We start from the raw sequence: 24,280 nt of genomic DNA, 5'->3' as shown, positions 1-24,280 counted from the left end.
CCCAGTATAATGGTGTTTGGAGAGACCTTCATATTTTCCAGTGTTCTCAGGAAGGCCGAGTGGGGTTCCTGGGTTTGGGAGGGTGGTCTGTAGCAGGCTATAAACTGGAAGGCAGTTTTACCCACTGTTAGTTGCACATGGATAGTCTCTGATGCTTCGTGCTGTGCCACCAACCTGGAGGTGTGGGTATCTTTGACGAATATTGATACTCCCCCTCCTTTTGTGGTTCGGTCCAAGTTTTGGGGCCGAAAAGCATGGTATGAGGTATAACCTGGTAGTGCTGGGGTGCTCTCGGTAGCCTTGAACCAGGTTTCTGTTACTGCACAGATATCGATGTTCTCCATACTAAGGAGAGTTTCGAGTGCATGCATCTTGAGGTTTAGACTTCTGGCGTTGAGTAGCATTACTCTTAGTTTCTTATCCCTTGTGATACCTATGGAGGTGGGTTTGTCTTTGGGCCTTGCTTAAAAAAGGAACTATGGGGGTGGCAAGAGCCTTTGCCAATATCCGAAAGCCCAGGGGTGACAGGTGCAAGCCGTCCCTAGCGAAGCATCGTGGCTTGTCGAGCATGTCATCCCAGGCTGACAGGCATTGGATCCCCTTTGAATGACACCAATACTTTAGCCAGTTGTTGAAATTGATCATCTTGTCTTCATATTGTGGCATCATTCTTGGTGAGGGTAAGATGCTACTCAAGGTCAGAGTCATACCGGCCTGGGCTACATGCTCAGAGAGCTCCTCTATGTCTCTTTTCATGTAGTCCAGGGAGGTATGTCTCAGGTCATTCACACCAGCATGAACAATGACTGAGTCATATTTGTACTTGCCTTGGAGTGACCTGAGTGCTTGTGTTATGTGGCGGATTCTAGCGCCCGACAGGCAGCTCACCGTGACCTTCTCCTTGTTCAGCCTGGTGAGCGGGACGTCAGTGTGCCTGACGATAGAGTCACCTATTACAAGTGTATCAGGTGTGTTGTTTAGCCTTAAGGGCTGTGACTGTTCGGCACACTGGCTTTGTGAGCTATGTGTTGCATGTGTTTTGTTTTGGTGTAGCGGTTGCTTGGGTGTCTGCTTTGGAGGTCTCTGCTGCTTAGGCAGATTTTTATTTAGAGCCTTTGAGTATGTTTTTGTGTGTTTATGTGTTTGGTTTGCTGTCGTGGTAGGTCTATGTGAGACTGGAATTGTAGTGAGTGTGGTTTCCTTCTCCTCCTGGCTGGTTACGCCAGTACTGAGTTGAGAGAGCTTAGCCTCCAGTTTGGCTATATGGTTGCATCTCTCACATGTGTTGGAATTTGTTGGAAGGAGGAGAGGGTTGTCTGTGTACATGAGGCAGCTGTAACATTGCCTCAAGATTCCCAGATTCACCAACTGGACCGGAGAGGAGATTGACAACTGACCTTTGGACATGCTAGAATAGTATTGGGAATCCTTTATAATTGAAAAAAAGGGCCAATGGGGAACAAGGTACTCAAGGGGAGTTTGTGAGGGTGTAGTGCTTTTAATTTTTTAGTGCTGACTTATATAATTGCTTTAGTGAGCAAGTGCCAGGCTTTAGAGTAGGAATAGGGTGTTTATTATGAGAACTAGATCAGTTCTAAGGGAAAAAGTGAAGAGCAGACTTTGTGGAGCCGAGAATGGTTTAAACCCAATTAAGAGGAGCTGCCCGATGCTGCTATCGCAAAATCGCAAAGCCGCGCCAAAGCGGGTTTTATACAGGGGGACTTGAAAGAGCTAGAAATTGGCCAAAAAAGGCCAGTAGACTGCCAGATTCTTGTGCTGGGATAGATAGGCTGCTCTAAGCTCCCCACTGCCACTGGTGAACAAAGAAGCCTCCCTTTATCCAAGAAAGGAAATGGGCAACACAGGAACTTTCCAAAAGTCCAGAATACAGCAAAGCCTGTATTTGGACTACTCTAGGTCAGGAAAGACGGGAAACAAGGATAATTTTTTTTTTCTTTTTTGCAACAAACAGCAGGAAAATGCAATAAATATGTAACACAGGCTAGCGCACTTGAGTGTGTAGCCTCAACAGGTAAATGCAACAAACAGGACAAACTTTAAAAGTGCAGGTGCAAAAACAATAAACAGTTTAAAACAGTTCAAGAAGCAGAAATACTTGCAGTTTAGCTAGATCGGACAGTCGCCCAGGTAGTAGCAGGAAAAAAAAAAACACTTTTATCAGGTTAGCAGTCACTCTTTTAGCCTCTCTGCTGCTAGCACCACTCTGCAGGACCACGAGGAGCTTGGCTGAGTAGTAACAAGCACAAAAACCACGCCAAAATGGGTTTTATACAGGGGGACTTGAAAGAGCTAGAAATTGGCCCAAAACGGCCAATAGACTATCAGATTCTTGTGCTGGGAACAACCCACTCCTGTAAAGGTTCAAATGGCTGCCATCTCCCATTTTCAAATTGGAGACAATCTCAATCCCCTCACTTCCACCAAGATTTGTAAGACTTTCCTGAAAGGTACGTTTCTCTTGAGACCTCCTATTAGGAACTCCGTCCCTCCATGGGATCTAACTTTGGTCCTTCAGGCTCTGACTGGACCACCTTTTGAACCTGCAGCTTTTGTTGATTTGAAATTCTGGTTCTGGAAAACTGCCTTTTTGGTAGCTATTACCTCAGCTAGAAGGGTGTCGGAGTTTCAGGCCCTCTGTATTAAAGCCCCGTAGTTTGTTTTCCATAAGGACAGGGTCTCTCTCAGGACTAACCCATCTTTTCTACCTAAAGTGGCCTCCGAGGCGAACATCAATCAGTCCATTAATCTCCCAATTTTTCCCCTATCAAAACAAAGGGGAGTACAAACTTCATTTGTTAGATGTTCATAGACAGTTATGTTTTTATTTACACAGTACAGCTGCCATGTCTGATCAGCTTTTTGTTTCCTTTGCAAAACCCTTCTTGGGTAAGCCAGTGTCGAAGGTGACTCTGGCCAGATGGATTTCTATTTGCATTCTGCTCACATACAAACTATCTGGCCTGCCAGAGCCTATAGGGGTTCATGCTCATTCTACCCGCTCTATGGCTACATCTGCTGCATTCTGGTCGAGAGTTCCCTTGGATGACATTTGCTCTGCGGCTACTTGGGCATCCTCTCATACCTTTATCTCTCACTATAAATTGGATTTAGTGTCTATAGGAAGGGCGGCTTTTGGCTCTGCAGTGCTCCGGAATATCCTTCCTTAAGGACCTCCCAAGTTTTTTGGTAGCTGGGGACTCTGTCCCACAGGTCGATGATCAAATGAAGTTACCTACTTCAGATAAAGAAGATATGTACTCACCATAACGTTCCATCTGAGTAGGTAACTTCATTTGTCAGCAACCGACCCTCCCTCCTTCCCCCTAACCTGGTTCTTTGATTACCTGAATCCTAGGTTGTTTTTTCAGGTCATTTGTTAATCCTTAGGTTAGGATTCTTCAGGTTGTTGTTTTGTCGTTGTGAGGTTATATAGGTGGGCAAACATGATCTGAGGATTGGAAGGAGGTAGCAAGGTATTATGGGTAAGGGGGGAGGAGCTTGGAGCTCGGATCTCTAGCTTGGAAAGCTGCCGGCTCGGATCCAGGTCGAATCCGATACCCACAGGTTTCTGACAAATGAAGTTACCTAATCAGATGGAACGTTATGGTGAGTACATAACTTCTTTTTTTAATACTTTTTCTAAACTAAAACATTTTTCTATGCTTTTACTTTGCTTTCTTATCAAGAAAAGATTGCATTTAGTTTTGGATTTAGTTAATTTCTTCATAGAAGGGTGCCTCATATCTGTTATTCCTGACACAGACACCAAATAACATGCATGTTAACTAGTATGGATATGCAGTGTCTATGCACATGCAGGTCTATATTAGTTCAATGACAGACTTATTCAGCAAATACATCTTCATTGCTCACCAGTCGCCAAAATTAACTTCAGTGGACTGGGGAATTTTTCCATGGTTTGGAAACACCTGGCCATCTTCTCAACTTTGCCATTTTCCCCACTATAGTGTGATCTTGGAGTTGGTATGTATAGTTAGGGTGTTGTGGGGGGTGGGGTGGTGGATTAGATTTAGTGCTTTTTGTGTTCCGTACGTTTGGTGGGCTAGTGTTTCTGAACCGTAGGAAAAATTCCGCTGTTCATTGAAGTTAATTGCGGCTGGTAAGCGATGAAGATGTATTCTTTTGCTGAAGTAATATAGACCAGCACATGCACTGTCCAATGTGGGATGACCCTCCACATACTCTCATGTAATTATTCCAGATTTAAAGTCACTATTCCTGTTGAAGAAGAAGCAATGAAACGTAAAATTTTGTTGACATTATAACTAATTTCATGTTATCAGACTTCACTCATCACCCAATGCCTTTGTCTGAACAACTTTAAATTCAAATGATCAGACATCTCACTGTGTACTGGCTCAGTTAGTTATATTAAGTTATACATTTTAAAAACATGAATGAATTATGACAGCTTACAACCATCTCTTTCTGTAGTCTCTTTTATGTGGCCCTTCAATCGGTGTAAGCCATATTCAGCCACTTGTGGAACAACTGCCACAGAATGATAATGTTGGCCTTAGTATCCGTGTTCTTTGTGACACTAGACTTGGCAAATACGAGATGTGTGTGGACAAGCTCTTGGACCAATGCCCTCAGGCTGTTCTGCCATATGCCTACCATGAGATGAAGGAAGAAAAACAGGTATGTTTCTTGAACACAGTTTATTTAAGTCATTCAAATATGTTTGAACTGGACAATAAGACACTTGCTAAAGGACTGAGTTTTTCTGAAGGCTGTTCAATCTGATTATGTGCATTAAGTTGAGCTTTTGATAATTTTGTTTTGTGTAAGAAGTGTCACCCTGTACATCTTCCATGGAGGAAGACCCAAGACCCCCCCCCCCCCTCCCGCATCCATTTTTCTAACTAACTCGAAGTTCACAAAAGCTTGGGTAAGATTTAAACAGAATGATAAACGTTCCTTTTAGTTCTCTTTAGTTAGCTGGACCTGATCAAATCATCTCCAAGAAATCATCCGTCAGGTAAATAACTGACACTAATTTGAGGAAATCAGGTACCGATAAGCTTTTGTGTTAATTACTTTTCCTTAAAGGGTTTCATGAGAAATGCATTAGTTGCAGAATTAAATGGTGTAGTTGTGAAGTTGTACATTTAGATATCATTCTTGTGATATTATAAGATTGCAGAATTTTGTGATATGCTGCATGGTGAGAATTCAGTTTAGGCACAGCAGCACTTTTCCCTCTTTTTCTCGGACAACTGTCCCTTTCAGTGTTTGAGAAGATTTACAAATTAATTTGCATAAAAGTAACTTGTTGTTATCAGGTGTGGCATGACAATATCAGATTTTGAGAGGTTGTCTAGAATGGTTCAAATATTAGTTTAGTTTTCAGTGTTAATATGTATGGCCCTTCAGAAATTTGCAGTATCCACATTTCCTGAGGTTGCACACCCATCTGTTCCCTTTCAGCAACCCTGCACCTAAATTGAAGGTGTGCTCTTTGTAATGGTCCCCGTTTTTATTTTTCTTCACTGCAGTGCCCAAATTCCTTGCTAACAAAGTAAGAAATTAGTCAGGTTTGATGCTGGAAAAAGAGAGATGTAAGACTTCCAAACTAAGAGTGGAACTGTGGTCATGACAGAAGAATATTACCAGATCTGATTTCAAAGGCCTTCAGCAGTGGCTAACTTTTGGGATTTCTTTTGCCATTCTTAGCCTGTCAGTGCTTTTTTCTTTCATTCCTATTTTCAGATAATTGCCTTCTGGTGGTGTATTTCATGACTAGTAGAACAAGCTTAGCTAATGTGGTAATCATTTATTTTCTGTTGCTCTTGCAGTTTGACTCTTGATCATGAGTTTTTTTGTGGAAGACTCCTCATATTTACTCTCTAGGAAGCTAAAGTGTTTTAAATGTTCCATTGCTAGGTCACATGCTGGCATCTACACTAGATCTTTCTCTTTTGACTAGCTTAGTAGCCCAACTTCACCACTGTAGGTGCCAAATTGTCAGCCATGTGTCTCTCAATGGCAGAGGAAAGAGAAATTAGAGCTCATCCAAAGTTCAGTCAAGATGATGGTGACTGAGGTTGTCTGTTTCAGGATTCATCAGGAGTCCTTCCCTTGGTCACCATTATCCAAAGGTGAGGGATTTACAAAATAGACACTGGTTACTGTCTTCCCCACTTGAGTGCATCCTTGTGATGGCTTTGTCAGTTCTTTACTGTCAGTGAGTTGGCTTGCACCTGTCCTTGCCTGGTGATGAGATTCCTTGTGAGAGATGCACCCCTGGTAGCTACCTCAGAACTGCTAGCCAGGGAATTTGCACTAATTTTTCTACATTTCAGTGGCTGGAGTATGCCTTATCAGTTCTGCATCTGTGGAATGATCGACATGTTGAGTTCCCCCTAGGCAGACTGTATCATAGCAATTGGCACAGAGATCTTATCTACCAGACTTTCCCTCTAGTCTATTGAAGCTCTGTGGTGAAGGTTGAGGAAGTTTCATTGAGCCCTTCCATCCCCGCAGGGCCTGTTGGATGTGATATTGAATGTATGACAGCAGTTTGATTTCTGGTAGGCCCTGTCCTCACAAGTGAGAAAGGCACACCCTTAATGTTTGTGATTTTCTAATAGTGCCAGACTCATTACACACTTTCTCATTTACAGCACCACCTCTAGCAAATGTTTCCTGCATGCTGACATCATGCAGTGTGACCTGTGGTGCTTGCCTGTCTCATGTTTGACCCCATGCACATTGACAAAGTTCAGGTTCTCCTTCTAGAGACAGAATTAGGATTAATGGAGGTTATCTTCCATCTGAGCCCTGGAAAAGTGACTCCCAAGTATCCACAGGCCCTCATCTCTGAAATAGACAAGAAGAGTGAATCCTCCTGTCCCTATAGTCCTCCCTATTCCATTCTCCTGGTAGAATCTTGGGCTGAGATCATATATGGACCAGCCTGTAGAACTGTTGCCTTTGTCACAGAAATTCTTGAACAATTATCTGGATAGGAGGAGGAGGAGCCAATTCAGTGCCATGGTGTAGAGGTCTAAAGCCCTGACTATACCACAGGTGTCCCAAGTTCAGTTAGCTGCTCAGATACATTTAGCAGCTGGTCAAGGAGGATAGAACTGAATGGCCACTGCCAGCTTGCCCATTCTGTGGGGAGGGAGATGGCACTGATGTATTGTATAGGTGATGCTTAGCAATAAAGTTCCAAGCTGTCTGATCCTGCTATGCTGTTAGTGTGTTTTCACTATGCAGCCAAGGGAAATTGCCATTGGATATACAGTTCCTGTGTAGAGGCAGCGATTGTGGGCTCTGCGGAACTGCTGGGGTGGAGTTTGTGCTCTCAACACGAGAGGGTAGGCCACCCCTCAGGACCTGCAAGCTGGCCCACTTCCTACCAGCTGACTTTCCCTGGGGAATGGAGGGCCATTTAGGTTCCTGGGCAGGAATGAATGAGTCACAGGGTTTTCACCTAGCTCAGTAATACCTGGCTCCCATTCCACTGGCACAAATGGGCAAATTGGATAAAGGTAGAGAAACCATCAGGCAAGGTACTGTGGGAGGGAGCAGAAAGAAACAAGGGGGGCAAAATGAAAAAAAGTAGTAGAAGCCTGGGGTCAAAGCATGTCTGGAACCTGTCTTCAGGAGTACTGTTTTTGCAGACTGGAAGTATCCAGACTGTAGTATGTCTGCTCCCAAGAAGACAGATGCCCCAGCAGTGTGGAGTGGTGTTTTGGCTAAGCATTTTACTATGGCTGTTATGTGACCACTTTTATCCAACATTCTTCATAAAAAAATGGTAACTTTTGATTTAATAAGGAGTTTAAAGCTTTGGACAGGGTGGGCAGAAGGCTGCTTAAGAACATTGGGGTAAGTGCTTTCTGTTAACCTTCCAAGATGCAGACCACCAAAGCAGAAAAGACAGCAGAGAAGCTGGCAGTGTTCCTGGTTCACTAAGTAATCTTGTAGTAGATGTCTGTTCTAGCCATTGTCTTAACGTTATAGCAAGGGTTACAGGCTGTAGTATATGCCTTTGTAAGACAATGTCTCCTCCTGTAAGGATGAGCTCAGACAGGTCATTTTGAACATTTCTTTCCTGGGGGAAGCCGTTTATTTTGGTAGGCCTTCTCTCTCAGGATCTGACTGAGTATCTCTAAAAGAAGAAACAAGTATTGACCAATGTAGAGAGTCTTTGTGACACTCCACAACCTCCTCTGCTTCTTCTTTGTTTTTCTAGTCCCCCAGTTATAATATAGCCCTGACTACCTCACCATCCTCGATGTAAGTTTATAGAGAGTGCCTCTTATGCCCGGTGGTTACATTCTTGACAAGATTCATTACTGCCCATGAAACGGTAAATGTTCTTCGTGTTTCACTGTTGCAGTCATCAGATTTGGGTTATCCCTGCCAGGGTAATCCTCAGTCGGCCCAAATACCAGAGGCTTAGTATTTCTGCGATGGTTGCCATCACTCCAGGACTGATGTCAGGTCATGAGTGGTATAAAATAAGACAGCCAATGCCATTACATCAGTCTTTCTTGCCAAGGAGCCCAAAGCAGAAGCAGTCCGCATGAGTGCCGGTCGGCCGCTACCTGAGTTTTCTGTTTCCGAGTTGAAGTTGAAGTCTTGTAAAGCTAAGTACCCATTGAGGATCCTTTTTTCTTGCTCTAACCGATGTAAGAAAAAGTTAACAATAGTCTCACCTGTGGAAAGCAAATACCACACTGAGACTTTCATTCTTACTGCGTCACTTGCTTAGGCCCAGACCACGACGTCCCCCACTATCGCTTTTGTGCTTTGCTCAACGCCAGAACTATACGTCATCAGGCCCTTATTGTAGCTACATATTTCGTTCTCAGTCCTCGAATTCCAATATGGCTTTGGTAAGCCATCCGACAGCAAATCTTCCGAAAAAACGTAAGGATAAAGACAAAAACAGACCGCACATTTCCAAAACTGCCGACAATGCTTCCGTTAGGCTAGTTGTCAGTTCTCCTGTCCTCAGTGAGGTGTTTTTACATCCTCTGATGCCCGCTTCTGTGGATTCGCAGGCCAATACAGAGACCCTTTTGGAGTCTGGTATGCAGTGAGACTCTTCATCGACTAAGGATCCTGTGGATGTCTCTACCTTGGATGGGTCCAGAGCTGCTGAGCAGGCACCGGCTTCCAAGGAAGTACTTCGCACTACCGATTCTCGGCACAGACTGATGACTTCATTTGCATCTACCATTGTTTTGAAAACTACCGAGTTTCTAAGGCCCAGGGTACGATCCACACCCAAAAAATGACGACCCAAGCTCAGGCACTTGCTTCCTTGCCTCAGTTTCAAATGCTTAAAATGGCAGAAGACCTTATAATGCTTATCAGGGGAAGCCAGGCTACCCCTTCCAAAAGAAAAAGAGATTTGTCCCCAGTAGTTTTATCTGAACAGGAGTCCGATGACTCTGATGCATCTGAATATGAAGATATGCAACCCCTCTCTGCTTATGAGGATTCTGATGCAGAGGAATCCATCCCTTCAGCCTCTCCACCAGAGGACTTTTCATTTGGGGAAACCCTACATATCTTAAGGGAGCATTTCCAATGGGAATGTCAGGACTACCCTCAGTCAAAAAAGAGACAGAGGGAATTCTTAGATCTTCCACAGCACAGACCTAGGCCATTCTTCCTGTCCTGGATGTTGTTGATCATGTTTTTATGGAATCCAGTTTGACCCCTGACACCCTCCCTCCTGCTCCCAGAAAACCTGACAGGTACTATAGAGTCCCTGACTCTCACAAATTTCTTTTCAAAAATCCTACTGCTGACCCCGAGGTTATCTCTCAAGGACCTAAAGGAATTAAAGCAACTTCTGCTAAGAATCCCACCCCTTCAGATAGGCATTCCCGAACATTAGAAAGATGGGGTAAAAATGTATACACCTCTGCTACTCTTGCTATTAGAGCACTAAATTGTCAGTTCCATATGCTGAAATATCAGCAACATACCATGGAACTCTTCAAACAAAAAATATCTTCTTTTCCTGTTTGTGCAGAAAATAAAGAGTTAGAAGAGTTAATGCCTTCTGCAAGTCAGGTAACTAAGCACACCTTATAATGTGGTTTTGATGCCCTAGAAGCATCTTGCAGGGCAGCAGTCACTGGTTCTGTCCTTAGAAGGCATGCTTGGCTTAAGGAACAGCCCTTGCCAGACCATGTCAAATCCAAATTATTAGACACACCCTTGCACAAAGACAACTTATTTGGCACCAAGGCAGAAGAGGTCTTAAAAAAGATGGAAGAAAAAGCTAAATCTATGCAGACAGTTAAAGACTTCTTGCAGGTCCAGCCACCGAGGTTCAATAGGCATTGCCCCTCCAAGCACTGGTCCTTTCCTGCACCCTCCAGGTCAGCTCAGCCCAAACCCTGGGGAAGCAGGCCTCCCAGACAACAGCCCCAGGGAATGCAGAGATCTAAGCAATGGAGTTCCTCCTCTTCAAAACCAGGGAGTGCTAAGCCACCCCCTCATGGTAAGAACTCGCATTGACTTTACACTTCCACCCCTCTCTCCTTCCACACAAGCACCTGGGACACCATTACCAATGACCACTGGGTCCTCAACATAGTGTCCCAGGGATGCAAATTTTACTTCCACACTCTACCAACCCCAAAAGGATTCCCAGATCTTCCCCCAAACCAGTGAGCAGAGGCCAAAAAGCAAGTCCTTTCACTGCTCTCTGAGGGCAATAGAGCATGTTCCTGCAGAACAGACAGGCCAAGGTTTCTACTCCAGACTCTTCCTGGTACCCAGAAAAGAGGGCGCATGGTGCCCCATCCTCGAGCTATCCATTCTAAATAGCTTTCTGGTGATACCAAAATTCAAAATGGTCACTCTCCAGCAACTCCTACCTATGCTGTCCAAGGATGCTTGGTTAGTCACCCTAGACCTAAAAGAGGCCTACCTACACATCCCCAAGAGGAATCATGCAGGAAATACCTACGTTTTAGGGCAGGATCACTGCACTTTCAGTTTTCTGCACTTCTCTTTGGCTTATCCACTGCTCCCAGAGTTTTCACAAAACGTCTGGCTCCCGCCATTGCTTTTTGTAGACAAAGAAATATTCAAATTTACCCATACTTAGATGACTGCCTGATTCAGGCAGACAGTCAAGAAAAGCTGCTAAAGCACCTGACCTTTGTAAAGGACCTACTGACCTCCCTTGGGTAAACTATCAACGAACAGAAATCCAAACTAGTACCCACACAAAAAATTGTGTTCCTGGGAGCAAGCCTGGACACAGCATCCCAGATGGCATTCCTTACACCAGAAAAACAAGCCTACCTGACACCCTACTTCTCTTAACTAGCCACCAGACCCCAGTTATCTGCAAGGAAAATCCTCCAAGCTCTGGGTTCATGGATACTTGTATTCTACTCATTCCATATGCCAGACTGCATATGAGGAAACTACAATGGTATCTAAAAGCCTTTGGTGTCAGCACTCCCAAGACCTGGAAACTCTTATACCAATGATACCTTGTTTAAAGAAAGATTTTCTTTGGTGGGCAGCAGCATGCTGCCACAACAATGGACTTCCCTTTTCACAACCCCAAGCCACCCAGACCCTCACCACAGATGCATCAAACTATGCCTGGGGTGCACACCTGGATGGCAGGTGCATTCAGGGCCAATGGAGCCCAAATCAAATACATCTGCACATCAACCAAAAAGAGATGTTAGCTGTTCAGCACGCTCTGACAGCCTTCAGACCCCTACTCTCCCAGGGCCTCTACTGATCAAAACAGACAACACCACTGTGATATGGTATATCAACACGCTGGGAGGGACTCACTTGTACCCTCTGTGCAGGCTCGCCATGACCCTTTGGCACACGGCCTCAGCCTTGCAACTACACCTGTTAGCACAATTTCTGCCAGGCTCTCTAAACTCTCTGGCAGACAACTTAAGCAGAAATCTTCTGGACCTACACGAGTGGCAGCTAGACCAAAGAACCTTCACCGTTGTAACCCAGAAATGGGGCACCCCGAAGGTTGACCTCTTTGCCTCCCACTCCAACCATCAGCTCAGCAAATTCTGGACCAGGGAACCTCACAGCAAGGCCTGGAAAGTTGATGCGCTATCCTTCCAGTGGGTCAGCCTCTCGGTCTATGAATTTCCCCCTCTACCACTCATTTCAAGGGTACTGCTCAAAATAAGGGAGGAAAAACTAAGGACAGTCCTGATTACCCCAGAAAGGCCAAGCCAGCAGTGGTATCCATTGCTGCACAACCTGTCAACCCTGCCACCATGGCATCTCCCTCAGATCCCAACACTCCTGACCCAGAGGAATGATGAATTCATGCATCCCCAATTGCAGACCCTCATCCTGGCAGCCTGGATTATTCCCTGACCACTTCACAAGCTGTCAGTCTAAGCAAATAAGTTCTAGATGTGATACATGAGGCCAGATGCCCTAGCACTAGAAAGTCTTATGCTGACAAGTGGAAAAGATTTCGCACCTGGATCCAGGCTAAGAGAGCCAGAATGGCACAGCCCTCCCTACCTCTCATCCTGGACTACCTGGCTGACCTACTACACAGGGGTCTGTCCTTCTCTTCTATTAAAATTCATGCCTCTGCCATCTCTGCTCATTTCAGCACAGAGCCACCTCTTTTCTCCCACCCTGTCATCAAACAGTTCCTAAGAGGGGCTAACAACTTGAGGCCACCCAGAAGAGCACCTATCCCAGCTTGGGACCTAAACTTTGTGTGGGAAAAGCTCACCCTGCCCCCCTTTGAACCAGCAGGTTCAACAGAGTTAAAGTTTCTCTCTTGGAAGACAGCCTTGCTTCTGGCCATCACTTCAGCTAGAAGAGTATCTGAGCTACAAGCACTTATTTTCCATGCTGACAGGGTCTCCCTCAGGACAAACCCATCATTCATGCCAAAAGTGGTGTCTAGTGTGGCTCTCAACCAATCCATTGATTTACCCACCTTTTTCTCTATCTCACAAAACAAGCGGAAATGGATTCTGCACTCTCTAGATGTGCACAGACAGCTCAGATTCTACCTAGACAGAACTAAATCATTTAGAAAGACTGATCAATTGTTAGTCAGCTTTGCTGCAGGAGCAGAGGGTAAGGCCATATCCAAACAAACCATTTCCAAATGGACAGCACACTGCATCTATTTCTGCTACAAGCAGCACAGCAGCACGGGAAACCTTCCCCCAAGGGGGTCAGGACACATTCTACCAGAGCAGCCTCCACCTCTGCAGCTTTCCTGAGAGGGGTCCCCACCAGGGACATCCTGGAGGCTGCAACATGGACACCTGTTCATACCTTCACCAAGTATTACCACCTGCCTATCTTCTCCAAATCCAGGACAGGCTTTGCTACCGCAGTCTTGCAGGCCATCCTAGCCAGCCCCCAGTCTTCTTGATTGCCTCCACCCTTTTCTTCAGCTTTGGGAATCAACCCAAATGTGATGACTACAGCAGTGAAACACGAAGAAAATAGTACAGTTGTGTGCACTTACCATAAATGTATATGTTCGAGTGTATTCACTGTTGCAGTCCTGGTTTCCCTCCCTCCATCCCCCTTGTCTCTCTCTCATTTTCTCACTTTCTCTCTCTCTCTCTCCTTTCAAGGAATTTTTGATATTTACTTTCTACTGGTGGTGTTCTTCCAGCATAACCTAGCTCCCTCTTGGGGGCTTTTGACAGTTAGGGCAAGAAAAACTGATGTAATGGCGTTGGCTGCCTTATTTTATACCACTGACGACCTGATGTCAGTCCTGGAGCGACGGCAACCGACACAGAAATACTAAGCCTCTGGTATTTGGGCCAACTGAGGGCTACCCTGGCAGGGATAACCCAAATGTGATGACTGCAACAGTGAATACACTCGAACATCTACATTTATGGTAAGTGTACACAAATGTACTTTGTTAGTTTTCCCCAGCTTGGAAAACCATCACCAGTGACCTGTAGTTTTTTTGTATGGTCAGTGACAGCCACATGTTAGATCTACCCAAAGAAGGAGATCCACTCAAATATTCTCTGCAGTGTTTAGCAGATTTGCTTATCTCAGACCAGCTGAGAGAAGAGGACATCTGGTTACTGTCAAGCACCTCTATACTAGGTGTTCATTTCTTTTTTCACCTGGGGGGCATGTCAAATGATGAAGCAGATGATGCTATGGCAGCACGAGTTAAGGTCTGGAGTTGTTTGTTCTCTAGGTGTTAGCCTTAAGAGAATGAAGTTTACTTGGAATAGTTTTATGGATGAATGCCTGACAGATGGGACAAAGTTTTACGTCATACTCAAGTCAAAACAAAACAAGCAACTCAAGGGAAAAACTTTATAAGGAATGTGATGCCAACAGTCACACTTTCCTTTTTACTTCAAAACATAAGTAAATTTTCTAACAAAAAGTTATTAAATAGAGGAAGGATTCCCAACAGGGAGCTTATCTGCTTGAGCCTCTGCGCTGAAGCTGACCGTAGCAGATAGGTAGATGTGACAGTGACAAACGTCTGCATACATGGACTAATAGCAAGAAAGTTCTGAGTTTTTGACATATCCTTATATCCGTCTTGAAGCATCAATCTGCTAATGCTAAGGATGTAGGTAGAGGGCACAAGAAAGGAACCTGAGCTCTGTGGACTTTCTGGATATCTTAGCAAATGAATCCCATTTTCAAGACATACTTCAACAGTGAGCTATTCGAGCATCTACTATTAATGTAAGTTACCTGCACAACTGTACTTTCTTCAAGCATTGTTTGATTTTGTTGTTTCATTGCAAGGCACCATAAGATAAACATAAAACATTCTGTGTTAAGAATATCCTAGATTGAATTGATCTCTTAATAGTGCTGCCTTTTCTGACTCTGAGTACATCACTAATATACTTGCAGATAAATTCATTTCCATCTTTCCCCCTTCATGATTCTTCCCTCCCTTATTTCCTTTTAAACTCATTCATTCGTAGTCTCTTCACTTGACAAATGCCTATAGCCTGGTGGATGACTGTTAAAGAGTGCCAAAAGACCACAACAGCAGGGAACAATATCTACAGACAACAGGCAGGAACCACTCAAATAAGCACAGAAACTTTCTTATTACAGCCTTCAGGGAGTATAAAAATACTAATAGCAAGCACAGTATATATACACACCCACCATAACTCTCAACCTCTTAGAGCAAAAAATCTGGACAAAGCCTAAAACGATGGGGGACAAATAGGGGCAGATTTTAAATACTGCTCTTCCTTTTTAATTTTTCTAACATGTTCCTGTAGTCTAGTTTTAAACCTCCTTTTACTCTCCCCTATAAGCCACATAGACATTGTAAAGCATAAGTAACTCCCTCAGTCTCACAGCTATATACCTCTGAAGGATAAAAAGGAACCCTATTAATATGTGAAAATGTTCTAACAACATAACCACACACAACAATAACCATAAGGCTATGTTCCCATAACGCTAAGAGAAAAATAAAGAGTTGCAGTGGGTACAGAAAAACAATTGTGGACTAGAATTTCCCGCAAATTTCTGCCTCTCCTGTACGACACCCCAGGATGGGGAGAAAGTATGCCTCCTAAATCCTTAAATTTAAACAAAATATTCCAGTAATATTTCACTAAATCCACCATAACATAACTCAAAACACTATATGTAGCAACAAAATATATTTTTTCTTCTGCCACCCCTTCCCCTGGTAGACAAAAAGCAGCCCTATTGTACAAGGAAAGGGTTGACAGCCCTATTGTATAACATTTTGTTCAGCATCATAATTCTAATCCTGGTGGTCTAAAAGCCACTATTTTAGAGAAAGTGTTAGTCATCTTTTATTCAGAAAATGTGTATAAGAAAAAGGTATTATACAAGGAAGCTATTTTTATTTTGAAGTTTGGTACGTTATACCCCTCGGGTCTTAACTTAATGGTAACTGAAGGCTACTGATTTAGTTCTGTGTGTATTTTTATTGGTTGATTGTTTTATGGTCTTACTGGTGGGTGTATATATACTGTGCTTGCTATTAGCATTTTTATACTTCTTGAAGGCTGTAGCTGAGATACTAGAGTGATAAGAAAGTTTCTGTACTTATTTGAGTGGTTCCTGTCTGTTGCCTCTGACTGTTAAGAGCGCACCTGCACAAGGGTGGTCGTAGCACTTACTGGTAACATATATTAAGTAACAGAGCATGTTATGGGACTCATAAATAGTGACATTGGCATCCTCCAATCCCTTGATCCACATCAGTTTGGCTTTGTGAAAGGTGGGTCCTGCCTACTGAATCTGGTAGACTGAGGCTCTGGATAATGGCCAAGCAGTACATAGTGTGTATTTGGATCTTGCTAAAGGATTCATGATTATTTATTGAATGGTGTTTGTCCAACAGAGAATACAGCAAAAAAAAAAAAAAAAATGTATATAACATTTTTTCCAGGAGGGTAAGTCCCCCCCCTGCAACCCCTGTCTTGGGGGGGATGAGATCCCCCACACTCCCCTAACTTTTATATATATATATGTATATATATGTATATATATATATATATATATATATATATATATATATATATACATATATATATATACACCCCTGTTAAAATGCCAGGTTTCAATTGGAAAACAAACAGATATGTTAGGGGAAAAATATAAAAAGTAAAAAACGTACAATAAGTGGTTGTATAAGTGTGCACACCCTTAAACTAATACTTTGTTAAAGCACCTTTTCATTTAATTACAGCATTCAGTCTTCTTGGGTAGGAGTCATCAGCGTGGTACATCTTGACTTGACAATATTTGCCCACTCTTCCATGCAAAAGTGCACCAAATCTGTCAGATTGCGAGGGTATCTCTTGTGCACAGCCCTCTTCAGGTTTCCCCACAGATTTTCTATTGGATTTAGGTCTGGGCTATGGCTGGGCCATTCCAGAACTTTAATTTTCTTCTGGTGAAGCCGTTCTTTTGATTTAGATGTATGCTTGGGGTCATTGTCATGTTGAAAGGCGAAATTCCTCTTCATCTTCAGCTTTGTAGCAGACGCCTGAAGGTTTGGGGCCAAAAGTGACTGGTATCTGGAACTGTTCCCTCCACCTTGACTAAGGCTCCAGTTCCAACTGATGAAAAGCAACCCCAAAGCATGATACTGCCACCACCATGCTTCACCGTGGGGATGGTGTTCTTTTGGTGATGCAAAGTGTTGTTTTTGCGCCAAACATACCTTTTGATATTGTGGCCAAAAAGTTTAACCTTGGTCTCATCAAACCATAACACATTTTCCCACATGATTTTGGGAGACTTGATCTATTGTTTTGCAAATTTTAGCCGTGCCTGGATATTTTTCGGCTTCCGACTTGCAACCCTACCCCATAGTCCAGATATATGGAGAATACAGGAGATTGTTGTCACATGTAATACACAACCAGTACTTGCTAGAATTTCCTGCAACTCCTTCATTGATACTGTAGGTCTCTTGGCAGCCTCCCTGATCAGTTTTCGTATTATCTTTTCATCAGTTTTGGAAGGACGTCCAGTTCTTTGCAATGTCACTGTTGTCCCAGATTTTCTCCACTTTTTGATGAATGTCTTCACTGTGTTCCATGGTATAACCAATGTTGTGGAATTTTTTTTTTTTTTTTGTACCCTTTTCCTGATTGATTCCTTTCAACAATGAGATCCCTTTGATGCTTTGTAAGCTGTCTGCGAACCATGGATGTTAAGTTGTCTATCTCGCCTTCATTCTTGCTGGTTGGGTTCAGAGCCGATCCTTGGCTCCGACTTGGCCATCTTCAAAAGCTCGAGATCTGCATACTGGCTCGAGGCCACCCCATATCCCATGATGCCTGGCGCTAGATATCCAGATCTCATTTGCCGCCTCTGCTGTGAGGTTGTTTTACTGGCTCAGGTCGTATATTTTCATTACTTTATCTGTTTTTGATAAAAATTATTAGGTTTAGTGTAGATTGTTAATCGTAGTTACAACCTTTTTCAGTGTATCCTTGTTGTACCTATAATTCTTTCTTGAATCCTTCCCCATCCCTTCAGAAAACTCGTTTTAGTTAGAGAGTTTTCCCCTCCCCCTTTCTTCTCATAGGTAGCCATTTAAATTAGAGGCTAACCTTTTCCTTTTTCTTTAAAAAAAAAAAATCTTTTAATAACATTTACCTAGTTTACTTTTATTTGGCTTGTAGGTAAAATATTGTTAGTATTCTTTGACTGTTTTTTGGGTGTGGTAACTTTAGTGTGTGTGGTAGTTATTATATCCTAATTTTTGTGTATTGTTCTTGGTGTTCCAATTTTTTTTCAGGGATGTCCAAGAATACTAAGGTGTCTGGATTCAAGAACATGCTGTGTCAGAAGATGTCTGACAGATGGGTCCCTTTCCTTGTGTTCATTCTGGGCGCCATGCACCTGCAAGACTCTTGTTCGGTTTGCCATGCTTTCAGCCCAAGAGTCCAGCAGGAGCGTAAAAATAAGCTAATCCTACGGGGTTTAATTAAGCAGGATTCACCGGCTAAGGCCCAGTCCGTGAAGTCTTCTAAGCCACCTAAATCTTCGGCTCCTAGTTCGGAGCCATCGATGGGTGAAGCTGTTCCTTCGGCCTCGGTTCCGTCTGGAACTGATCTACCTGCCTCCCAGTCGGTTCCGACTCACACTTCGGAGCCGTCGGGGAGTCGAAAGAGATCTAGGTCTCCCTCCCTGGAGTTGATACGCTCGGCTCCGAGGTCTCCTCTGCTCCAGTCAGAGCACAGTCATCGGTCCCACTCTTCTCGGTCCTCAAGTCTTTCAGATCACGACGTGGAGAGAGTGGTCAGTAGGTTGTTGAAATCGCAGGCCCTAGCAAAAATGTTGTCCAGCCCCCCTCATCAGGTGTCGGCTCCGTCCATGTCTGCAGTTATTCCTCCTCCGACTCTTCCTTTGAGCTCGGAGCCGGAGTTCGTTGGGGTTCGAGTCGTGGAACCGTCAGCACTGATACCTTCTCCTTTGGTTCCGTCGTCGGCTCCGATCACTTCCTTGGTACCGTCCTTGGAAGGGTCTGGGCGCCGAGACTCCCTCGTCGGCTCCGAGGGGGCAAGTGGCATCGGACCCTTGTCCGACCCCGTTCTCCCCCTCGGAGCTTCGGCGCAGGTGAGCTCGGCTCCTACATCGGCTTTGGAGCCGTCCCCCCTTGGTGCGGAGAGGGATTCCGATCTCTTCAGAACCGGAGCCTTCTCGGCATTCGAGCAGGGATGCCTTTGAGGTCGTGAGGAGTGTGCTGGCCCTTGAGTCAGCCCCACGATCATCCCCATCGGCTCCTCCCACTATGGTGCCTGCGTCTGCCTCTGCCCCTCCTCCAGACCCCAAGCATGGGGAACCAACGCTGCAGGGCACCCCCTTGGGTGTATCTTCCTCTTCCGAGGCCTCCCCTGATCATTCAGAGGAGCCACCTCGTAAGAGGAAATGCAAGAGGAAGCATGTTGACTCCCCTGAGTCTGTCACATCAGATACCGACTTATAGGATTCGGAAGGGTCCCCGAGATCCCCCTCTGAAGATGTCCCCTTCTCAGACATCCTTGAGATGCTTAGGCAGAGGGGGAACTGGACCACCCTAAGCCCTTCCGAGGATGAGTCGGTATTCCTGGATGCATTTGGATCCCGACCCTCCACCTCCTGGGTGTCTCCGCCTTTCGACCCACTGATTTCTGTGGTGGCTCGGAAGGCGTGGTCAGCTCCAGACACAGTGGAACCAACCCCCAGAAGACCTACTAAATTTATAACTGCACCACAGGATAAATGTTTTTTGACCAAAGGTGTTCCCATTGATGCCATGGTGGTAGCGGTGGCCACAAAGAAGGAGTTGGCTGAAACGTCTTCATCTGTCCATCCCCCTAACAAGGAGTCCAGGACGATGGACAGATGTGGGAAGTGAATGTTCTCTTCAGCGACCTTTTCCATGAGGTCTCTGAATTATTTGTACCACTTTACCCATCTTCAAAGGGATCTTCTTAAAGAGCTTGGAGATACCCTCCAAGATCAATCAGCTGAGGGGGCCCAGGCTAAGGCAGCCTCCCAGCTGGCGACTCTTAATTCAGTGGTGAACTCCTACATGAGGCTCATTTCTTGTGCAGCCGATGGTGCGAGTAGAGCCGCAGGCACAGGCGTTGCCCTTAGGAGGTACACATGAATGCGGCTATGTAATTTTGCGGAGCCCTTCAGAGCGTTTTTCACCAATACCCCCTTTGATGGCTCCGCTCTCTTCGGATCACAGGTGAAGGGCACCCTAACCAGGTGTGAACAAGAAGGCAAGACTCTCTCTGCCGTGGGAGTCCGTTTTTTCACTCCTTCCAGACCATATCCCAAGGGTCAGTAGAGTGAAAAGATGTGGTTCCGGAAATCCCAGGGAGCCTTGCTGGACACACGTGGTGAGTTCCCATCCAGGGGCAGAGGAGGGAACAATAAGAGACACCGCCCTCGTGGCAGAGGGGGTCCGCAAAATTAGGGCAGCAGAGAATCCTTCTATGAGAAGCCCTTCCAGCATCCCTGAAGGGTTGCCTGACTGCCCACCTCTGGAGGCAGTCAGGGGAAGATTATCGCTGTACCCAAGAGCCTGGCAAGACATAACACAAGACAAATGGGTACAGTCGGTTATATCCGGAGGCTACAGAATTCCCTTTGTTCGCACTCCCTTAGTATTAAGCAAGTCCCTTCCAGATGTTCCACCCAATGTAAGGGATCAAGCATTTCAAGAAATTTCAGAACTGCTAAGAAAAAGGGCCATCCAGCAAGTCCCAGCAGACCAGCTAGGATCCGGAATTTACTCAAGGTTCTTTTTGGTACCAAAAAAGACAGGGGACTGGAGACCCATTCTGGATCTCAGCAGACTGAATAGGTCTGTAAAAAGAACGAAGTTTCGGATGGTCACGCTACAGTCCATTTTCCCCTTTGTGGGTCAGGACAATTGGATGTGCTCAATAGATCTTCAGGATGCATACTACCATGTCAAAATGGACTGATGCTCCTGAAGATTCCTTCGCTTCCGGTTGGGAGCCAGCCATTGTCAGTTCAGAGCTCTGCCCTTTGTTCTCACCACAGCCACCAGGGTGTTCACCAAATGTATGGCAGTAGTTACCGCTCACCTGAGACGGCAAGGATTCCAGGTGTTTCCATATCTAGACGACTGGCTCCTCACCGCTACCACCAGGCATCACCTTCTACGAGCCAGAGACTACACCATCGAGACTTGCTCCAGACTAGGTATCTCAATAAATTTCAAAAAGTCTGCATTGTCGCCCTGACAGTCTATCACCTTTATAGGCGCAAATTTAAATACAAAAGACATGTCAACGAGCCTTCCACCAGACAGGGTATTAGTGATCCGCCAACATGTACAGGTCTTATTAGCATGCAAAAGAGTTCAAGCCAGGTTCGTCCTCCAAACTGTGGGTCTCATGGCAGCAGCGATCATACTTGTTCCTCTTGCTCGTTTTCACATGAGGATTCTCCAATGGCTGCTTTTCACCCAATGGTCCTTCCAGCAGCTTCCCATGTCTCACATGATTATGATCACAGAAGCATGCAAAAAGCACCTTGCGTGGTGGATGGTCTCCACATCAGTGCCCCGGGGCAGACCATTTGTACTTCCCCCTCCAGTTTCTACGGTTACCACGGACGCCTTCCTGATCGGGTGGGGGGCATTATCAGGGCAGGACAGTCCAAGGCACCTGGCAACCTCATGAGTACCACCTGCATATAAATGTCTTGGAGATGAGGGCCGTGCTTTTAGCGTTGCAAGCTCTTCAGGACTCTCTTCCTACCGGGACCATTGCAATTCAAACGGACAATATGTTAGTAGTGTGGTACATCAACAAGCAGGGCAGAACCAAGTCCTACCCCCTATGTCGAGAAGCACTCAGACTCTGGCAGTGGGCGATCTCTTCCCAACGGTTTCTGATCGCAACGCACATCTCTGGGAATTCCAACGTCATAGCAGACAGGCTGAACAGAGCAATTCTCATGCCTCACGAGTGGTCTCTGAATCAAGTAGTTGCGGACCAAATATTCCGCAAATGGGGCCAACCTTGCTGCGATCTTTTTGCCACCACCTTCAACAGCAAGTGCAGCAATTTCTTCTCTCTCCTTCCACTTCCCGGACATTCCCCCAGAGACGCTGTAGTCCACGATTGGCCTCAGGGACTTCTTTATGCATTCCCTCCATTTCCCCTAATTCCGAAACTAATACAGAAAGCTACCATATTGGGCTGCAGAATGATCCTCATTGCTCCTTACTGGCCTTGACAAATATGGTTCCTGTTCCTGCATCATCATCTTCTCGAGCAGCCTTGGACTCTGGACCTAGTTCCAGACCTTCTGATCCATCAATCGAGCGGGCTGCACCAATCCCTGAATCTCTCCAGCTCACTGCTTGGTTGCTCCACTTCCAACCTTAGCCAGGCTTCCAGATATCTCCCCCTCTGTGCGCGAAATTATTTTATCATCGCACAAGTCTACGACTAGAAAAACTTACGCTAGTAATTGGAAACGTTTTTCTTCCTGGGCAGAGGCTAAGAGTATAGACCCCTTTTCAGCTCCTATACACCACATTTTGGAATTTCTTGCAGAACTCTTTCATTCTGGGTCCGCTTCTGCTACAATTAGAGTTCAGTTAGCTGCAATTTCAAATTTTCACATAGGCTTGTCGGGAAATAATATCATGTCTCATAAGCTATGTAAAGCCTTTCTCAAAGGAACCACTCTGCTCAGGCCTTCAGTGAGAGATCCTCCATCTCCGTGGCATCTAAATTTGATTTTAGCTTCTCTAATTTTGCCCCCCTTTGAACCTGCAGCATCTTGTTCCTTAAAGCTTTTATCTTGGAAAACCCTCTTTGTGGTAGCCATTACTTCAGCCAGAAGAGTTTCGGAACTTCAGGCCCTTTGTACCCGTCCTCCGTACCTAGTGTTCCACAATGACAGTGTTGCTCTCAGGACTAATCCTTCCTTCCTTCCTAAGGTCCCTTCAGAGAATAACTTGAATCAGTCCATAGACCTTCCTGTGTTTTTTTCCTAACCACTCCAACAGGGTGTAATACAAATCGCATCATTTAGATGTTCACAGGCAACTGCGTTTTTATTTGCATAGAACTAAGGATATCAGGAAATCGGACCAACTTTTCCTTTCTTATGCTGAGGATAAACAAGGTCTTCCAGTCTCGAAAGTAACCTTGTCCAGGTGGTTGACTTTTATCATCACATTTATCTATCAACTGAGGAGTAAAGAATTACCTGTTAAACCAAAAGGTCACTCCACTAGAGCTTTAGCCACTTCTGTGGCCTTTCAGGCTAGGTTGCCCATGGAATCTATTTGTGCTGCGGCTACATGGGCCAACCCACATACTTTCATTTCACATTACAAGTTGGATGTGGTTTCTAGGAGCAGAGCTGATTTTGGTTCCACTGTTCTGAAGAGTGTGTTCCGATGAGCCACCCAGGATTTTAGGTGCTAGGGATGCTGTCCCAACCAGCAAGAATGAAGGCGAGATAGACAACTTAACATAAAGAAGTTATGTACCTACCATAACGTTCCATGTTAGTTGTCTTCTTCTCGCCTTCTTTCTTGCGTCCCATCCTCCATCCCCCTATCCTTGTAGACCGAGAAGAGTTACTTATGTTTTTTTTTTTCACTGGCTGAGTCTTCTCTGGCTGTTCCTTTCTGTCTAGTAGCCTCTCTGGTAGGTTTTATATATTCCAGGATAGGATCCTTTCCTTATCATGTCTGAAGTTAGATTTACCAAACAAGATCTGGGTATCTAGCGCCAGGCATCATGGGATATGGGGTGGCCTCGAGTCAGTATGCAGCTTTCAAGCCTTTGAAGATGGCCGAGTCGGAGCCGAGGATCGGCTCTGATCCCCAACCAGCAAGAAAGAAGGCAAGAAGAAGACAACTAACATGGAACATTATGGTAGGTACGTAACTTCTTTTTTTTGCTGAAGCAGGCAACTGAGTAAATGTCAGGAAAATCCTACTAGGACAGCTGAACTTTATTTGGGGTTAATCAGAGTCTCTTTAATTGATGGCAGGTGTGTACCCAAGAAGACTGAATGTTGCAATTAAATCAAAAGTTGCTCCATCAAAGTATTAGTTTAAGGGTGTGCAGACTTATGCAACCAGCTTATTGTATGTTTTTTATTTTTTATATTTTTTTCCCCAAACAGATTTGTTTGTTTTCCAGCTGAATTGTACAGATTATAGGTCACATTAAAGGTGGGAAAAGTTTTGAAATGATTTATTGTGGTCTCATTTTTTTAT

General features: G+C 44.8%; 1 protein-coding gene across 1 annotated transcript in view; it reads left to right on the top strand.

Annotated features, from left to right (window-relative positions):
• The window catches only part of HPS3 (HPS3 biogenesis of lysosomal organelles complex 2 subunit 1), a 603,825-nt gene that overhangs the window by 451,451 nt on the left and 128,094 nt on the right, over nt 1-24,280 (top strand). Inside the window, exon 15 of the mRNA XM_044070618.1 lies at nt 4,477-4,683. Coding sequence (XP_043926553.1) covers nt 4,477-4,683 — 207 coding nt within the window. The remainder of the gene's footprint in view (nt 1-4,476; nt 4,684-24,280) is intronic.

This window comes from Protopterus annectens, chromosome 4.part1 (assembly GCF_019279795.1).
Source record: "Protopterus annectens isolate FY-2018-M chromosome 4.part1, PAN1.0, whole genome shotgun sequence".
Classification (NCBI taxonomy): Eukaryota; Metazoa; Chordata; order Ceratodontiformes; family Protopteridae; genus Protopterus; species Protopterus annectens.
Note: the sequence above shows the minus strand (reverse complement) of the source record. Positions and strands in the feature narration are given on the sequence as shown.